Raw genomic sequence first — 19,177 nt, forward strand, 5'->3', positions numbered from 1 at the left:
TAAAGCATAAAATAGTTTTTACTTTTGGGCCACAATTTTGCATTTCCACAATTTTGCATTTCACAAAATTTAATCTCTCAGAATCTAATTTTTACACAGGCCTTTAATTCACACACTTTGGGTTTTTTTTCAGGTACATTAATAGTACATATATTCTAGGTCTAGAGTTTGGTGTTTTGGGGCTATCTTGTCCGTGCATTGGGTATGCTCCTCCTGTGTACTTGTAAATCCTGGACCTTTTATCAAGCAGGCTGGGAAAATCACACACCAAATTTCTTCCCAGTGAAAACTAGGTGACACAAAGGGTGAACAGAGTCTGTTTGATGACAAAGTATATGCCAGTAAGGCAATAAAGTAGCTTGAGAGAGTGAAAAATTCACTGAAGTATAGTACAGGATAAATAAAAGAACTTAGGAAAAGTGAAGGAGAAACCAAACATGCAGGAACCAAAATCTAAAACCTGAGAAGTAAGAACAGGAGGACACTATAATTTAAGCTACAAAGAAAATGAAACTTTTGATAAGGCCAAAGAAGTTTGCTAAGTCATTAACAGAGTTAAATACCTGCCTATGACTATGATTGCCTCTTACTCACAAAACCCCCTTTTTCAAAGGGCAGGCAGAGTGAAGGAAGTGTGCACTCCCTTAAATGAAGATCAGAGACTGCAAAGCCAAGGACTTCAGCTTTAGGTTGGTACATATATGGGAAATGTCAATCTTTTATTGTTCAAAGTGTATAAAAATGATCACCTGGCATTTTGAAGGTGTGCTAACTTTGCAGATTCATGACCTAGCAACCATCTCTGCCCAGATATAAAAGAAAAAAATATCTCAACTGCATGTGTGAATTGGCTGCTTGCACATCAGGTGAAAGAATCCATGCTCAGGACAATGCCAGCCCTTAGAAACCAGAAAGTACTTTCAAGAGTCAAAGGTTAGATATAGTCTGTAATTTCCCATACCTTATATTAGTGTCCCTGCAAGCTGTGTCCAGATGGCTCTTTTACTTCCATCTATTTGGTTTGCATTCCATCCAAAAAGTCTGGTATCAGGATAGGTTGTGTTGTATGGGTAGCATCCTACTGGCACAACCCTGTAGACAGTTCTGGAGAGCTGAGCATCACTTGGAGGTTTGTGCAGTTTTGCATATTGGCAAAACTGTGTTTCTAAAAATGCTGCCCTCTTCTCTCTGAGTGCTGGGGTCCCACCTTCCCAGCATCAGTCATTCCAGACTTCAAACATTCAAACTAGCATTGCTCTTGCTGTCACCAGACGCACAAAACATCTTGGCAGTGACACAAACTACAACATCTTTTTTTTAAATCCTCCTATTCAATTTTTTCAATAAAGTACAGCTCCTAGTAGGGAAGTGTCACCAAAATATGGGTACAAAGCATATTGCACCCTTTTGTTCTGGCCTGGTTGCTATAAATATTCTAAATTCATCAGAATTTTCCCTCTGTTAGCTTAATTTTTTTATTACTTTATTAAGGAGTGTTGCTTCTGAGGCGCCAGTGACCACACTAAACACTTCCTAGTGAAGGGCAGTAGGCATCAGCAGTTGAAAACAGCAGCAAAATTAAATTTCAAAATGAGGAGTATCTGCCTGTTGTGCTGTTTAACCTGGTCAGTGTCATGTTATTCTCCTGGCACTTTCCTTGTTTCTAATTAACTGCAACAAGATACCATGTAAATTTATTCTTATATTCTTTTATTTATCCCTCATGTAATTTTCAGTGGAAGGACAGATGTTTATTTTGGAGCTTCATAACTGTAAGTGTTTCTTATCATGCAGGGCCATGTCACAGTGCAAATCTGCAATGAAGAATCAAGGATTATCTTGCTTGGGCACATAACAACAGCATAATGTTTAAGTTTAGTTTATTTGTGCTCCTACAGCACAAAATAGAAGATTGGAATCAGATTTAAAAAAAAAAAAAAAAAGAGCAGTGGGAAGTGGTTATAGAATTTTGCTTATCCTGTGGTGGATAGATAAGAAGAGTGTGCAGTGGAGAGAAGGAGGTGTGGATAATAGGCTAAAAAAAAGGAATGGGCATAATGAAGCAGGGAGAATGGCAGGGTGAAGCAGAAGCACATTTCGATACTGAACTTTGACGGCTTAATTTCCTTACACATAAAACTTGGGACAACAGGCACACTGCTTATCTGGGATCAGTCTATATGGTGCAAGGAGATCTATAATTTGATGCAGAGAATCTATGGAGAATCCTGGTTTTATCCCAATGTTAATTTAGTGACATCTTTTATTGCCACTCTGTTTATAACGCACACAAACCTCTTTCTCCAAATGTCACTAATTTAAAATTTGTGGCTCCAGACTTTTTCCAAAGCTATTGTATGTCCCTCTTCTGAAGTTTGATGATGGATAAAAGCTGGGCCAGCTGCAAAATCTTCTGGACTTCTGTGTTTCCTTGGTTTGCAGTGTGGTATTGCAAGTGCCCATTTGTCTTTTTCTCATCTCCACTCTGAGAGCAGAGCCAATGCCCTTTTGCTTACAGAAGAAAACATGAGTATACACCGATTTCCAGACACTGATTTTAATAATTTCACTGCATTAACATGAAAACAGGAAGAAATTTAATTCCAACAAGAGAAGGATTTACAGTTAAACACAGCAATAGAAATATCACTGTTACAGTCAGATTTGTATTGCACTGAACTAATTTATGCTTTAAAATGAAAAAGGTGCTTTCACATTGTTTCAGTAAAGAAAGCAGGAAAGAAAGAAAAACTACTATTTTTACACCAGAAAGTTTACTGTGAGGATAGTTTGGTCTTTGATAACCTTGTGAGGTTAATAGTGGCTATTAACCTCACAAGGATACAATAGCTGATGGGATAAAAGCTAACAAACAGAAGCAGTGCCCAGGCATTTTAAGGCAATAGCAAGAAGAATATTTGCACCACCTAGATTAAGGCATCTGATAGCCAAATTAAGAGGCTGACATTTTCAGGTTCCTTCCACAGTTGGACAGTTAATCTTCCCCTGAGACTAAATCCCATGACTGCTTCTGGCTCAGGCACTTCTTATTCTCTACTGACCACTGAGGGACCTTGAAGAGATTTGCTGTTAATTCAGGCATCTACATCACATGCCTGACCTTAAGTAGCATGGAATTCCCTCTGGTGTCCTTGCTGGAGGTTAGTTGAACCTGCCCTTCCAGATTTTCATGAGCAAGTCCTTGCACACATGAGCTGTGCCCTTCCAAAGTAAAGGGAAAAAAACCAGAAGGCCAGCTCACTTGCGTAAGGAGTGCTCACCTGCACTTCTTTACAGTTTGAAGTAGGAAATTCTCTACTATGCTCCTTCTTCCTCTTCTTTGCTAACTCCATGTCCATAGAATTCCTTTCTTTTACAGGGAAGCTCTCAATGGTGGAATAAATATATGGCCGTTGTACACCAGAAGGCCAAGGGTCTCGAGTCTTCAATCAGCATGCAGGTCTCACTGAGGCACCAGCTGGCAAGAGGCACTCTTCTCCCGGGAAGGTAGGAAGATATGCCTTGTCTGGAAGTGGCTGATTTTGCAGTTCCAAGGCCACTGTCTTCCTAGAAGCGTATCCCAAAAGGGAGAGTTGCTGTGCATGTGAAGAGCATGTTTTTCCCATGCAGGAGCCTAACCTGAGCACCAGTGTAATGTGTTGCTGTGTCAACTCTTCTTCTGCACATGATTTACCTGTCCAGAACTAGGGAGGCTTGCTCTCAGTACTGTGCTCACATCCTTCAGAGGGTCCTGATGTTTTGATCATACAGAAACTTGCATTTCACACACCAAGGTAATTTTCATTCAGGTCTTGCAGATCTTTACTGAAGGGCCCTTATTGGTTTAGTTTAGTTTTGTTTTATTTTTTTCTTGGAGGGATATGAATTGTCAGAAGCAAGCTCACACTTTTTAGGAGTGCATCATTGTCTTGTTGTACAGTCAGTAAACTTGCTTGAAGAATTGCACCCACAAAAATCACAATGTTGCTGATTAAAACCACTATTTGGAAAAAAGCAACTGAATGGTGATATGGCAGACATAAAATTAAAAAGCGAAAACCAAAATGCTATAACTTAGTAATAGCTGTTAAAGGATTATGTTTAAAAATGACTGCACTATTGGCAGAACAAAAAAATTCTTGAGTTAAATGGTCCCAGGAGGATCTTGTGATCTTATTACCCCTTAGACTTGTCAATATTGTATTCCCCTCTCAATAAACCTCAGTGGATAGATTTTTGTAAAAAAGCACCATCATATTTGTCTGGGCCCTATTTAAATCTTGATGTGACCCAGGATGCCTTAAGGATGTGCCACTCCTTAAGGCAAAGCAAGTGATGCAAAATTTATTAATTAATGTTCTGATGTACTTTTACAGTCCAGTAGAGATGTCGTGCTCCGCAGTGGATTGTGTGAATGTGGAACTGGCTCTTTCCAACTTTTCACGATACAGACTTGGACATTTTTTGCAGAGGTGAGGTGCAACTTGCTTTCGGAAAAAGATATAAAGATATGCCCTAAATTTTTCTCCAACAAATACATAGATCACAGGATTAATGCAACAGTGGATCATTGAGATTGTTTCTGTAACTTGAATTGCTTTCTCCAGCTGACTTTGAAGTTCACAAGTTGGGGTGAATAGTGGATTTTGAAATGCATGCAAAAAAGAAGAAATATGGAATGGTGTCCAGAAGATGAAGTAAAAAATCATGATTACAAAAATAAGTCTGACTGCCTTCTGTTTTTTCTCATTTTTGGATCTCAACAATGTTTTTAGAATTTGTGAGTAACTGAAAATCATAATGAGCATTGGAACAATAAGTCCCAGGATGTTCATCTTTAGAATAAAAGAGTACTTCCAATTTATCATGGAATCACTTGGATAATGAGCACTGCATGTATAGCCTATACTTTCCTTCTGAGTTTTCTGAAATAGTACCCCAGGCACAGAAGCCAAAACAGCAACAGCCCAGGTGACGACGCTGGTGAGGATGCCGTAGGTAACTGTCCTGGCCTTCAAAGCAAACACCGCGTGCACTATGGCCAGGTACCTGTCCAGGGTCAGCAGGATTATGAAGAAGATGCCACTGTAGAAGCCAAGGAGGTAGACACCTGACAGAATTCGACAGAGCGCCTCCCCAAAAATCCAGTCGTGAACTGCGTAATAAGCCCAGAAGGGGAGAGAAAACACGAACAGCAGATCAGAAATTGCCAAGTTGAGCAGGTAGATGTCAGTCATACTCTTCAGCCTCTTGTATTTGACCAGGATAAGGACAACAAGCAGGTTGCCTGTCAGGCCAAATATCACCACTAAAGAATAAAGAGGTGGCAAAAATTTTGCTGCAAAGTGCTTTTCCTCAGTTCCCATGCATGGTGCCGAATCGCCATAGTCTATTTCTGTTGTCACTGACCAGTCCATGTAGTCTGTGGTTTCATTTCCCATGGTGTATTGGTCTGGAAAGGAATAAAAGACCATTAAACTAGAAGAATCTCCAAGTTTAGCAGTGAAGAGAATGAAACATGGTGATCTTCTCATCTGAAATGAGTTTTGTTGATGAGCACACAAGCATTATAATGTCAAGGTGTGAAAGAGAATGAAATTGCACAGCTCCCAGGAAACCCATCTATACATCTGGGGAGTCACACTGTTGCATGTTGGAAGTGTGTCGTTTCCCATGTGTACACTGTCATGTGCATTTTTCCTCCTCAGTAGAGCCTGTCAGTTGCCTGATCCAGAGGGAGAGGATGGATGAATTTATGAGTTGTGGGTAGTTTGGGGCTCTTGTTCTCATCAGCGGCTTTCCAGAGGAGTGTAGAAAGCCAGGAAGGCAAGGAGAGCACTGTGCCTGGCCTGCAGAGCATAGTCTTGCTTCTCATTGGGATCTGGCTACCTGCTCATCATGCTGGTCCATCCTGTAGCCCTTACCCATGGAGGACCAGCCATTGGTCAGGTGTAAATCGTGCCTGCAAAGGCACTGTGAAATGGGTGAAAAACAGCTGACTTCAAGCACTTCCTTGGGTTGCTTCAAGTGACATTTTGGGAGCCTTAATGCCTGTGGGAAGTAGGACAGTATTAAACATATCTACCTGTGCTATTGTGGGTGTTGAAGAGTGGAAAGTTGGCAGTGTTGATCTGGGTTAAAATGGCAAACACTGGGTCTTTCACAGAGCCTAGGGCAGGTGTAGGCAGTGGAAGCGTGCTGGTTTCAGCTACTTCTGGAATGAAATTGGTTCATGGTCCTGTGGAGAGAACAGACAAAGACCTTCGCAAACTATGCAAAAGAGTTTCCATTGGAGTGGCCTCTAATACCTGTTTCTGTTGTGGCATCTTCCTGTTTGCTGAAAGGCCTCTCCACTGCTGTTTGGGGATGTAAGGAGTTTTGATTCCTTGTTTCAGTAGTTGTTTACAGCCTTATTCAGGAGTTGCAAAGTTCAGATTGGTAGAGTGTCTTGGAGGGGGCACAAAGGCAAAAGGCAGCGATATGGCTGTGGCTAAGAGTGTGCACTACAGTTCTTCATGTGATGCTGTTCTTCACCCTTTGTCAGTCAGTGTTTCCAGTAAGGCAACAATGAGGAAGTGCAAGGGTTGTGCAAACCCTCTGTCCCTTCTGTTTTGGTTTTGGGATGGTTGGAGGGACTGGACTTCCCCTATACCCAAAGCCTCCCCTTTTCCCAAGACTCTGGTAGGACTGTGAGCCAGATGCAGAAGCATAGATTTGTTTAACTTGATCTCTGAAAAGCTCAGGACTACTGTCTTCTCACAGACCCCAGAAGAATACAGAAGAATTCCTGTGTGTCCCATGAGAAGCTGGGCAGAGGATTTTGTGAAGTGTCAGAAGGACTAAAAGTGCTCTCTGCTCACTTAATGAGGAAATGCAATCAACGCCTTTGGTAGCCACTCAGAGAGAGCTACTTGCTGTCTGTTTAAAGGGCTGCTCTGTCTTCCTGTGCCATTATGACTGCTTTTATCAGACACTTCATGACAGACAGGTACCTCTAAGATCATTGAGTCCAGCCATTGACTTAACACTGTTAAGTCCACCAGTGAATCATGTCCCTAAGTGTCACATCTACACAGCTTTTAAATATCTCCAGGGATGGTGACTCAACCACTTCTCCAGGCAACCTGTTCCAGAGCTTGATATCCCTTTCAGTGAAGAATTTTTTCCTAATATTTGATCTAAACCTGCCTTGGTGCACTTAGCCTTGTAGAATCTTTGTATCTGTATAAAAAGAAAGTAACTTTTATTTTCTTCAAAGTTTGGAATTTATTTTGAGTAGTAACACCAGGAGGAAATAATTGTGGGAGCAACAAAACTGAAGTTTGACTCCCTACAGATTTGTCTCCTTTGCTGTCCAAGCCTTGTGTCCTGTGAAGGGTTGAGCCCAGCCAGCAACTAAGGCCCCATCTGGTCAACCCACTCACTTCCACACAGCAGGATCAGAAGTGCTGAAGAAATGAAACTTGCAGGTTGAGAAAAAGCTGAAAATAAAATTAAACTGAAAAAAACCTGCAAGAGGTAATAAATACAGAGAGGAGTGCTTGCCATGTTCAACAAGCAGGCAGATGCAGTCCTTGAGCAATACCTACTCTGGAAAAAAATTCCCTCTGCTCCTAGTTTTATTCCTGAGTGTGATGTTTTATGGCACAGAATATCCTTTTGGTCACTTTGGGTCACCTGTCTCAACTGTGCTCACAAACCTAAAAGACATCACCATAAGGGCTGCTGGGAAGAAATGTAAGTCCATCTCAGGCAGACCAAGCTCACCTTCCCACCATCACATATTAGCTCTTGCCCTGTACAACTGACACTGACCCTAGAAAGACAGACTGTGCTGAGGTTGTTTTATTCACTGGCTCTGACCTGGTAGGAAATCTCACAGTATTTGTATGGTCCTCCTTTTCAAAACAAGCAAAAAATATTGCAAATATTTTCTGAGATGCTTTTTAAAAAATGTTTCTCTTTTGCACACAAGCAGCGTTAATCACAAAGAACTCTAGAAAACTGACTTGGATAAAAAACTCTATTACTGGTTGCACTTGATTTTAATTTTTTTCATTTATCTCTAATCATATTTCCCATTTTCATTTTTGTGCAGAAAGAAGCATCTTCTGCAGAAGTTGTAGCCCTTGACATGATATCTGGTTTTGGCTCTTAGATTATCTAGATGTCTTCTGAAATAAGTGTGCTACAGCAAAGAGATCTCCAGGTTTATCTCTGCTCTTCTGCTGTTCAAACATAATTGGAGCAATTCTGATTTGAGAACTTGTATTTACTTATTTCATTTCCTTTTATTTCTGTCCAAAACTACACATGAATATTCAGAAAGTCCTAATTATTTGAATTTTCTATACTGCATGTGGCCATCAGTGCCCCCTGTTCTGACCACAATCCCACTGTTTCTGCATGAAGAGAGTAATTTTGTTTGCTAACAGAAATTCTGAATGATTTTTGCAAAAGTAGGCAACATGCCAAGGTTAAGGTAGACATATAAGAGGAGAACTTACTAATTTATCATGTGTTTAACCATGTAAGAGTATCTAAACTCATGAACAGTCCAATAAGAGGCTACAGCTGTTTCCCCTTGGAGGACTGGTTGTGTTCTGAGTTGCCAAAGAAGCTGGATACAGAGAGGTTTAGCCAAGCATTGGGCCAAATACCAGGACCCTGAAAAAAAAAATTCATGCAAAGAACATTGAATTACATCTTAGATGAGATAAAATTTGGTTCGCTGAATACTTGTAAATTTGTGAGCCCAAATAAATGTAATTTCATTTCTCTAAGTTTTAACAAAGCTGCACTTACGGCAATATCAGAGATTCTTGTAATGAAGGTGCAGCCCTGAAGTCTTTCCAGATTTCTGTATTTTGGCTGCTTTGGGAGGAGCCTCATAAGCTCTTGAGCATTAGCTGCTATCTACAGTGTCACTTTAGCTAGAAGATGTCTAGGTGCTGGCAGGATTATCAGACAGGATATTGTCATGTCATTGAAGCAAAGCAGCTCCTGAGTTGCTGCAGTTACTTATTCAGGGATGACATTTGTCACAGCCCAATGAGTCTGCTGTGGTCTAGAGGGGATTTGGACAAAGCTTCCCCTCAGAAACCAGAACTCGTAGTAACTACAACTTACTTACAAGAGCATCTGTGCGTGAATAGAGCTCCTTATCTCAAAACCAAATGACCTTCCTAAAATTCCCTTCATCTTTTTTCAATTTAAGAAAAGATTTCTCTTTAGAAATGTATGAGCAGGTAACACAGTGCTACTGCCCTCACCCTCACTCTCCTTCTTTCACAAATGCCAACATTTGGCACACAGAAAAAGAAATTGCTTAATGACTTGTAGTCAGCTTAAAAGTATGTGTCAGCAGCATCTAGGGCATTTTTGAAGAGAGAGAAGTGCAACATAACACTGAGTAATACTGAAACTTAAATAACAAAAAATAATACCACATATTCTGGCAGCAGGCTCTGCAAGAGGGTACCCAGTGTTTCCTGCTCTACCTCTTTAACTTTGCCTTTGACTTTCTAGGAGGAGCAAAAGTGCAGAGAAATCTATGCACAAACACCTGCACTTGCTTGGGGAGCAAGCATAAAAGTAAGAACTTTTCCTGAGTTACCAGGAAAGATGAATGAAAAGATGGAAATGTAAACTAAATACTCTGCGTAAGACTCTAAACTGATAGTTTCCCTCAAAAAACAACTTTTCATATGGTAGTGACCACAGGATTTCTTTCTAGGATTTGACTGGGTAAAGAGCCCCTTCCAAAATTAAACTTTGCCTGGGAAACCTCTTCCTCTTTTCTAACAGCTGGGCATTAGAAACATTCAGAATTACTTGCCTCCTAGCTGATGGGTTTTTTCTGCACTGCAAAACTTTGAAAGTAAAATATATTTTGGGCTGAAAAGTGCAGGCTTAACTCTCTGTGAGCCCTCAGGATCTGATTGTTTATGTTCCCCAGCTAAACCAGAAACACAGTCTGGCAAAAATTCTGAGCTTTTCTGCAGTTAAACAGAGTCAGTCTCAGGCCTCAAGACAAAAGAAGGAGGATGTGTTCTTACCTAAACAAATGTGCAGTAAAAGAATATCATAAGCACTGAAAATTAGCGTTCTGAGAAAGAGAAATTTGAGACATAGATTAAGTATCTTCCTCCAAATCATGAGTAAATGAGTATATAGGCTCTTCTCTTGGGTAAGTTAACTTCTGTGCTAGTATGTCTGTTAGGGGTTTTTTTGCTCTGATGTGGTTTGGGGGTTTTTCAGTATCTGATAAAACATTGAATTTGGAGAAGTTCAGGCAGCAGTTGTAGTCACAACCATTCTGAGGATGAACTCAAGTACAAAATGGAAAGCTAATAGCTTGGAGTGGAGGTTGCCAGCATATGCCATAGGATCACGTGATGTCCTGTTATTGCTCCAAGGGTCAAGCAATTCAAGCCCCCTGCTCTGTTGCTGCCAGCTGTTCCAGGCAAATGACAGTGCAATTCTCCCAGGAATGTAAAAAAAAATTAAAAAGAATTTGTAGGCTGTTGTAGTTTTTTTGCTAATATACAAGCAGAGGAGCTCACCTTTTCTTGTGTGTGAGTAGAAAAATCCCAGGGTAGTACTAACGATTTTTATTAATGTAAAACCTCATTAACAAAAATTGCCATCTGGGTATAAAACTGATATCTTGTTGAGATATCAAGGTATCAACTGAGGTATGGAGTAAAAACTTTCTACTGTGGTGACTCATAGACATCACATTAAAAAGAGGACCCAGTCATAATATCCCTTTAAAAAATTACAATGAAATAACACTTTTAACAGATTAAATCTTTGAATAATACAGAGAAACCATGTGATAGGATAGGATAGGGATGGAGAACTCCTGCCAACTGCATCTGACAGAGCAAGATGTGATTTAGATATGGAGCATTTAAGTTAAACATGAAGGATTTCAACTCTGACCAATTTTTATCCTTAGCAGAATGCAACTTCAAGCTATCAGTCTCCTGGAACTGCTTCAAAACCAAGATCCAATACGTTTCTGGTACAAAAACAGGTTATCATTTTCTACACCAATTGTCCAGTTGAATTGTCTGCTTTTACATTTAGCTTTAGCTAGTTACAAGACCCAATTTTTCCCAAATATATTATCTCTGCTTCAATGTCAGCTCTACTGCCATTGTCATTAGGCACAGTGACTCCCCACCCAGATAATTAATCTTAAACATACATACACTTAGATGGAAAGATAAGGGAAAAAAATCAGCTACTCACTGTTTCATCAAGCTGGTCTAACTGTGGGTGCTTCTTCTTTGTGAACGAACATTTATGTGAAAATAGGAAACAGCACTTCCTGTGACATATTGCAAAAGGGGGGCAAGTTTCTTCTACCCTGAAAAAGCTTGGTTTCCAGGATGAGGTCAAATCTGGTGGATGAAGACTTTATGGGTGCCAGCTTATTCTGCTCCAGCTTATTCTACTCCATCTCTACAGGGTTAAGACTGGCTGGTTCAATAAAATCCCATTCTCATGTCAATAAGTATTTCTACCTGCTCTGGAAACTTCTAATCTCAATTTACTCTCTTCCAGTTTGAATCCATTGCACTTCATGCTGTCACCCCATGCCCTTGTAAAAGGTTCCTCTCCTTTCTTGGAGGCTCCCTTCAGACACTGGAAGTCTACAATTAAATCACCCTGAAGTCTTCTCTTTTTCAGGCTGAACAAACCAAATTTCCTCAGACTTTTCTCACAGGAAAAGTCCTCCATCCTTCTGGTTGTCTTGGTGGTCTCCTCTGGACTTGCTCCAACAGTTTGATACCCTTCCCATGCTGGAGACCCCAGACTTGGACACAGCACTCCAGGTGGGGTCTCAGCAGAGCAGAGCAGAGGGGCAGAATCCCTTCCCTTGCCCTGCTGGCCACGCTGCTCTGGATGCAGCCCAGGATGCATTTGGCTTTCTGGGAAGCCGGACTGGGTCATGTCCAGCTTCTTATCCATGAGCTCCCCAGGGATTCTCCCCAGGGCTGTTCCCTATTAGTTCAACCCCAAGCCTGTGCTGATACTGGGGATTGCCCTAACCCAGGTGCAGGACCTTGCACTTGGACATGTTAGACCTCACATCAAACTTGTCCAGCCCCCCAGATGGCATACCATCTTTCAGGTGTGTTAGCAGCCCCACTTAGCTTGGTGTCAAATTTGCTGAGGGTCCACTCAGTCCCTTTGATAATAAAGATATTAAATAGCACTTGGTCCCAGTACAGACCTCGGGGGGACACCACTTGTCACTGATGTCCATTGGGACTCTGAGACATTGACAGCTTCCCTCCAGACAGGACGGTCCAACCACTTGCTAATCTATATAACAATTCACCCATTGAATCCGCCTCTCTCCAACTTAGAGAGAAGGATGTTGTGGGGGCTGTTCAGAAGACCAGATAAAAAACATCCATAGCTCTTCCCTTGGCCACTCTTGCAGTCACTCCATCACACGAGGCCACTGGGTGGGTCAGGCAGGACTTGTCCCTGGTGAAGCAGTGCTGGCTGTCCTGAATCAGCTCCCTGCCCTCCACATGCTCTAGCACAGCTCCCAGGAGGATCTGTTCCATGTTCTTCCCAGGCACAGAGGTGAGGCTGACAGGTCAGTAGTTCCCAGGGCCATCCTTCCTACTATTTTTAAAGATAGGTGCAATGTACCTCCCTTTTTCCAAGAGACTGGAAAAAAAAGATGCAACTCCCTTTTTCACCTGGGACTCCACCTGACTGCCATGGCTTTTCAAATATCATGGAGAGGGCCTTGGCAACTACTGTCAACCAATTCCCTCAGGACTCTGGGATGCATCTCACTGGGTCCCCTAGATCATTATAAAACAGGATTTATGAATAATATGACCACTTCTCTGCTCCTTATGGAGTCTTTTTCAATTTTATAGCAAGGCTAATTATTTCAAATTTGCACTCTTTTGGCAGCAGCTCTTGACCATTCTCTCTAAGACTGTAGAGTGCTTACCTAAAGTATATATGAAAATCATTAAGACTGGTTTGTGCTACAGTTATAGCTGGATTTTTTCATTTCTTAAAAAATTTATTTCAATAAACCCAGCGATATATAACCTGATCACCTCTGTTACAGGGAGTATAAAAGAGACTCATAAAGCTGTTTCAGAAAGAGTGCCTAAGCACTCAGGAAGAGGGATGTGATGGCTGGAATCACATAAGGGAAGCGACTGTGTAGATTTTGCTGTAAGTGCAGACAGAAAACCATTGAAAACTTTCAAGCCTGAGCAGAAAGTGCCTTCTCTACAGTGACACAGTGGATAACAGGGAGACCCAAGACATATTTCCATTCTATACCATCTCCCTCTGTGTTGCTGCCTGAATTTGAAATTCTTTTTTACAGCTCAGGACATGTCTTCCTACTCACTGTACAGGCTGCTAGCTCAGCAGTCTCGTTTGCATGTTTCATCTTTTATGAACTGCTATGCCTGGTAAAGAAATTAATTGGCTTTCAGGATACAAAATCCTGCCTAAAGAACTTCATTTTCACTGCCTGGTGAAAATGAAGGGTGTCACCAAGAAGGGGCTTGGCTTTTAAGGGAGAAACTCCTTTGCAATGCACTGTCCAGGGTCTTTGCATGGGTGTAATCTTTTGGGAATAGCAGAGGTCCTTGACTAGTCCTTGACTTCTTCTCTCCCTGTCCTGTGAAACTGGGGCTTCCTTCTGCCTTGCTCAGAGTCTTTCTGGAGTCATCAAACCCCAATTAGTTTGAGGAAAGATCACAGGAGAAGTCTTCCTTGGAAGACCTCTGTTCTATTTTCATAACCTGGGGGGTAAACAGCAGTTTTGAGTTTGGCATAATGGGTTTGGTGGATGCTTGTGGTGGTGAATGAATCACTCCTGACTGACCAGTGTATTTTAACTTGAGGACAAAAGCATGGTTTTGCACATATTGTTTGGAAAGAATTTTAATTCTTTGTGCTCCCATTGTGGGTGCTTAGACTGAAGACAAGTGGACAAGTGTTTTCAGGCTGCCTGAGCCCCTGTTGCTCTAATCTTTGAAAATCAGGAATGGTGTCTTTCCAAAATGCTAATGCAAATAATCTGAAGCTTCAAAAAGTTTGAGCAAGATTAAAATACAGGAGAAAAAAAGAAGACATATTCAAAGGAAAGGCAACATTTCATATCAGGCACTTAATTTTAAGCACCTGTGACTACATATTGACCTGTAGCCAAATTACTATCATTATCTAGAGGATAGAGCCTGTTACAAAAGACAGAACCCCCTGAAAATGTCTTTTTCAGCCATGTTGAGACTCCGAAGAAATCCAGAGGAAAGAAATTGTGTTTATTGGTCTAGAAAGCATGGCCTGTGAGAAGTGATTGCAAAAGGACTAGAGGATTTCTCAGACTTAATTTCTATGAATTTACTCATAGTATCTCTCCTGTATGGGTTTAATGGGCTTTATAAACATTAACTAATTCATATAACTTCCTAAGAGATACAAGCAGAGAAAGCAGTGGGAGAAAAGTCTCCCAAAGTCAGCGACATTGCCAGGAGAAGATTTCCATTTAAAATTAGGTTCTCCATCTTCATTAAAAATTAGAATGAACAGTAAGAAAAGAGTACAGAAACTTCGGCATGCTAATCCATTGAAATTCTAGAAATAGGGAAGTGCTGCTGGACCAAAGGGAAGAATCAAAAAAGAATGAAGAACATCTGCAACAAAACTGTCTTACTTCATCTTGAGCTTTCTACAAGCTGTCACAACAGTACCACTGAGAGAACTAAAGCAAGGGAATCAAATGTGCTTATATTACTCCATCAGTTACTGAATGTAAGAGTAGACTAGCTTTTTGTGACAATAATACAATGTTTTGTGGACAATGAAGTCAGGCTGTGGGGATACACTTGAAGGCACTGAAATAATTTTCCTTTTTTCTTGACGAAGTATTTTTTCCTGTGGAGGAAAAGGGATGCTGGAGACAGGTCACTAATGGCAAAACTATTGGTAATATTACAACCCAGATTCCCTAAATAGAAATGACTGGTCTTCAGCTATATGCCAGGTAGACTGTAGCAAGGACAAGAGATGGCCTTGCAGTTCATCTCATTTTCTAGGCTTTCCAAGGAAGGAGAAATGCTGACTTCAGTCCTTGTGTCAAAGCCTGTTCAAGAATTTCAGGCCAAGCAGGACAGCACGAGGGAAGGCGCATTCTGAGGGAGTTATTTTCCAAAGTGCCTCAGCCATTTTTTATGATTAAATGAATGAAGCAGATCTTTTGTGCTAAAAGAGGAATCCAATAAATATCTTGATTGCGACCTGTGCTGCAGATTCCTCTCGAGCACCCTCACCCACAGCAGCTCACATCAGACCTTTTGCTGACTGTCTTCAAGTTTACAGGGATGGCCATGTGGCAACTTTGGTTGAGCACAAGGACGAGCACAGAGCAGACCTTTGCAAGGTCTGTTAGTAGGGAATTCTTTCCCAATTCCTCCAAACTGGAAGGTGTAGGCTGCAGGAATCATCTCTCTCCCACCCTTAGTTGGTAGTTGGCTAGCTAATCCAAGGGCTCCTTCTCTAGTCAAGGGACAGAGGTAGGTATTTGCAGAGGGTGGCAAGCTGATTTAAGCTACTCCACCTTAGGCTGGAATGAATCACCTAATGTTGGGAGCTCTCTTTAATGATATAAACAGCCTTAGGCAACAAGTTCAGAACAGACAGCCAGCCTGTGCTCTGGCAAAACTTTCAAGTAACTTGAATGAATACTTCAGGGCTTTTGGTGATGAGAAACCATCAAGTTTCTCATCAAAAATCAAAAAACATTTTTGTTTTGCCATTCCTTGGGGCCAAGGTGATGTTTTAGCCGGTAAGCCTGGTAATGCTGTCTACTCCCATTGCTGAAGAAGAATAGATCAAAGGTAGATCTAAAGACCAGCCCAGGTGGTGATGCACCCAGAGGCTGGAATACATTTGTGATGGCACTATGAAGACTGTACTCTGCTCATGCCCATGAAAACTGCATGTGCTGCCTATCATGGCACAGAAGTAAAGCTGCAAAGCCTTGTGGTGGTGTTTGCAGGGGTCCCAGGACAAGGGAAGAGATGACAATCTTGACTCCATGTTTCAGAAGGCTGATTTATTATGATATATATTATATTAAAAGAAAATTATATATTAAAACGATACTAAAAGAATAGAAGAAAGGATTTAATCAGAAGGCTAGCAAGGAAAGGAAAGGAATGGAATGATAATAAAATCTTGTGACTGACCAGAGAGTCCGAGATAGCTGGACTATGGTTAGTCATTAATTAAAAACAACCACATGATTAGCCATGTGGTTAGCCATTAATTAAAAACAATCAAAGATGCACCTGTTGCATTCCACAGCAGCAGATAATTATTGTTTACATTTCGTTTCTGAGGCCTCTCAGCTTCTCAGGAGAAAAGATCCTAGCAGAAGGATTTTTCATAAAATATGTCTGTGACAAAGCCTGTCCTCCTCTTTCTCTACATCTTCATACCCATGCAGGTGTTCTAAAACTGTGTTTTGGTGGGGGAGGGAGGGTAGGAACATAAAAGGAAAACAGTTTCTATTGGTGGCTTATGCAAGTTGCCATTAGCTGCTCAGGTGTCACAATACTTCCTTACAGCTTTGGGGCACTTCACGGAGCCTTGGAGAGTAAGACCTGGCAACAGAGATGTAAGTAAACTTGGAGTCCTATATATTCTTAAGATATTCTGCATTACTCACAGAAGAATGACACAAGGACGTATCAATGCGATCTGTGAACCTCTCCTCACAAACACTGAGGTGCTCAGTCCCCCACTGCAATTCTTGGCTCAGTTTGCAGAATGCACCCTCCCAGCTGAGGGACTGGTTATTTGGGGTTATCTTTACTGCTCTTCACCACAGTGCAGGAGCAGGCCCTATTTAATGCACATTATCCAGGCCTTTCTTGAACTGCAGAATTTTGCTTTTCTCTCATGATCATGTCTCTGATTCTATCAGGCTAACCTCTGAGTCCTTCACAGTTATTACTGTATTTGCCTTCTTAACACATTTATGAGGTGAAGCAGTACAATTATGTCCATTTTGCCAGCACCCACTAATTTGTGGAACCTGGTTTGTAAACTGCTTTTCTCCAAAGCAAAGTACTGTGCTGGAGCAGGGTTCTCATCTGTTGTAGCTGCTGGTTCTTGGTGTTCACATTGATTCTTGGAACATGAGGATCACAACAGCGGAGGCTATCTATGAAGATCTTAGTGTGAGTGGAAAGGGAAGGTGCTTAATTTGTATGCTAGAATTAGTTATTCTGGGGTGAGTAGGATAAAATCAGCTCTAAGTGTCTCACTCCCTTGATGAAACTTGTGCCTGTCCTGTGATAAGCCTGCAGATTCCAGCATTATTTGTGGCACAGGACCTGGCATCTCTGAAATGGAAGCCTTCCCTGATTTTGTTTCTCAGGTATCTGCAGGACTGATCAGTGAAATGGAACCTGAAAGACACAAATGGCTCCAAATAGCCTGCAGTCTTCTCAGAGGCTGGCTTCACACTCCTGTGCACCTACCTGGGAGACCCTGCTGTGTTCTGAGAAAACTCCCCAGGGACAGTCCAGCAGCTTGAAGCCAGCTTGGGAGCCACACTACACCAACTTACACACATAGTGAATCTGGTGTCAGTCATCTTCTGGCATGTTTTATTTATGGGTGGAGAGACCACTTCCTTTGTAACTTCTATAGAGAAAACAGAAGAATACACAGGGCTTCAGATAAGCCATCAAATCTTTTTTCACAGTCCACAGCAAACTAACCATACATAGAGGATGTGGTACTACAGACTTCAAATTCTTCTCCATCCTTGATCCAAAAGAGGATAACTGTGATATTTTCTGTACTGTGGTAGATTGTATCCTCTTTATATATTTTTTTTTTAATTTCAAGACAGTACTAATTGCTGTCTCATAATGGGAATGGAAGAGCTAGCTTACAGCTTTGTCATAAGGGAGATATTTCACACCTGCAGTCAGTTGAATGCTTCTAGATAGGCTGTTTGTGCCACTGTGCAAAACAGTCCCAGCAAGAGTGATAGGAAGCCAAGTCCATCTGTATTTGTAAAGCTCTCAGATCACATTGCAGGAGTTGCTTTATATTTAGCATGTGCAAACTATTTTGTCATTCTTCTTGGAAAGATTGTGTAAGCTTTAAGATGAAAGCAAACCACAAGTAAGTGATGAAAATAACTTCAACGAAAACCTATGTAAGATAATTTAAAGGAAAACTGATAATTCTGCCTCAGTTGTACTGAAGTATGCTGAGATAAACACCTACATAAACACCTACATGAATCCTAAGGAAAAAAAAAAGTATTTTTATTGCCTAAAGTGCACTTGGTTTCACCTGAAATCTCAAAACCTATCACTGGCTTGTTTGTTTGGGGAGTTAACCTTGTACACTGGTGCTCCATTTTACAAGACTTCATCAAGTGACACTATTTTCAATACTACTGGATATTGGAGAAGTTCACTGTCTATTACTGTTTTTCACACTGTCCAGGGACCATTTCTTATCTCCTAGTTGTTCATATGTTAAAATGCATGAAACATTAAATGCTTACAGGTGCTCACCACTGACACTTCCAACTTCCCTCCCTCCACACATTTCACTGAAAATACTTTCAGAGAAGTCTAAGCCACCCCAGCCTTTGTGGTTTTAATCTGAAATCAGGGAGTCTCTCCTGAGGTATAACCTAACATTTTCTCTGCCTGACAAAGAAGCTTAAAAAAATCAGTGCCAAAGGTTCTGGACATAAAATACAGCCTGGAGAATCTGTGTCAGGACACTGTGACAAGTGAAAACAGTTTGTCAGCTAGCTTGAGAATCAGTGTGAGGGAAGAGAACAGGTTGAGTCACTAGGGGGAGAGACTGGACTGGCCAGCTGACACTGCAGTGCACTGGGATGGATGAGGGAGGACACCTGATTCTCCTCTTCAGGCCAAGAGAAGGAAAGGAACTGCTGACAGAGAGAGAGCGAGAGCAAGCAGCTGGGCACAGGAGTCATCTAAGGGCAACCAGAGAGGTGAGCAGACCTCTGAGATTTTGGGGTTCTTAAAGAAAGTTATAGTTAGGCACGCTTCGGAACTCAGTGGCATTATGAGGTCATTTCAGCAGAAATTGCAAACCACAGAAAGTTTTG

At 41.3% G+C, this 19,177-nt stretch overlaps 1 protein-coding gene across 2 annotated transcripts; it reads right to left on the bottom strand.

Annotated features, from left to right (window-relative positions):
• Nucleotides 1-2,550: 2,550 nt before the first annotated feature.
• Nucleotides 2,551-11,308, bottom strand: LOC135443123 (C-C chemokine receptor type 5-like). 2 transcript variants are annotated; one of them, XM_064703351.1, is made up of 3 exons: nucleotides 11,260-11,308; nucleotides 6,086-6,238; nucleotides 2,551-5,452 (listed from the first exon to the last, which is right to left on the bottom strand). In XM_064703351.1, exon 3 carries the CDS (start codon nucleotides 5,439-5,441, stop codon nucleotides 4,371-4,373), a length of 1,071 nt encoding a protein of 356 aa, XP_064559421.1. In that variant the 5' UTR covers nucleotides 5,442-5,452; nucleotides 6,086-6,238; nucleotides 11,260-11,308; the 3' UTR covers nucleotides 2,551-4,370. The 2 variants fall into 2 exon arrangements, with proteins under 2 accessions (XP_064559421.1, XP_064559422.1); XM_064703352.1 differs by lacking the exon at nucleotides 11,260-11,308 and adding an exon at nucleotides 8,508-8,661.
• Between the last annotated feature and the right edge of the window lie 7,869 nt (nucleotides 11,309-19,177).

This window comes from Zonotrichia leucophrys, chromosome 2 (genome assembly GCF_028769735.1).
Source record: "Zonotrichia leucophrys gambelii isolate GWCS_2022_RI chromosome 2, RI_Zleu_2.0, whole genome shotgun sequence".
In the NCBI taxonomy this organism is placed as follows: Eukaryota; Metazoa; Chordata; class Aves; order Passeriformes; family Passerellidae; genus Zonotrichia; species Zonotrichia leucophrys.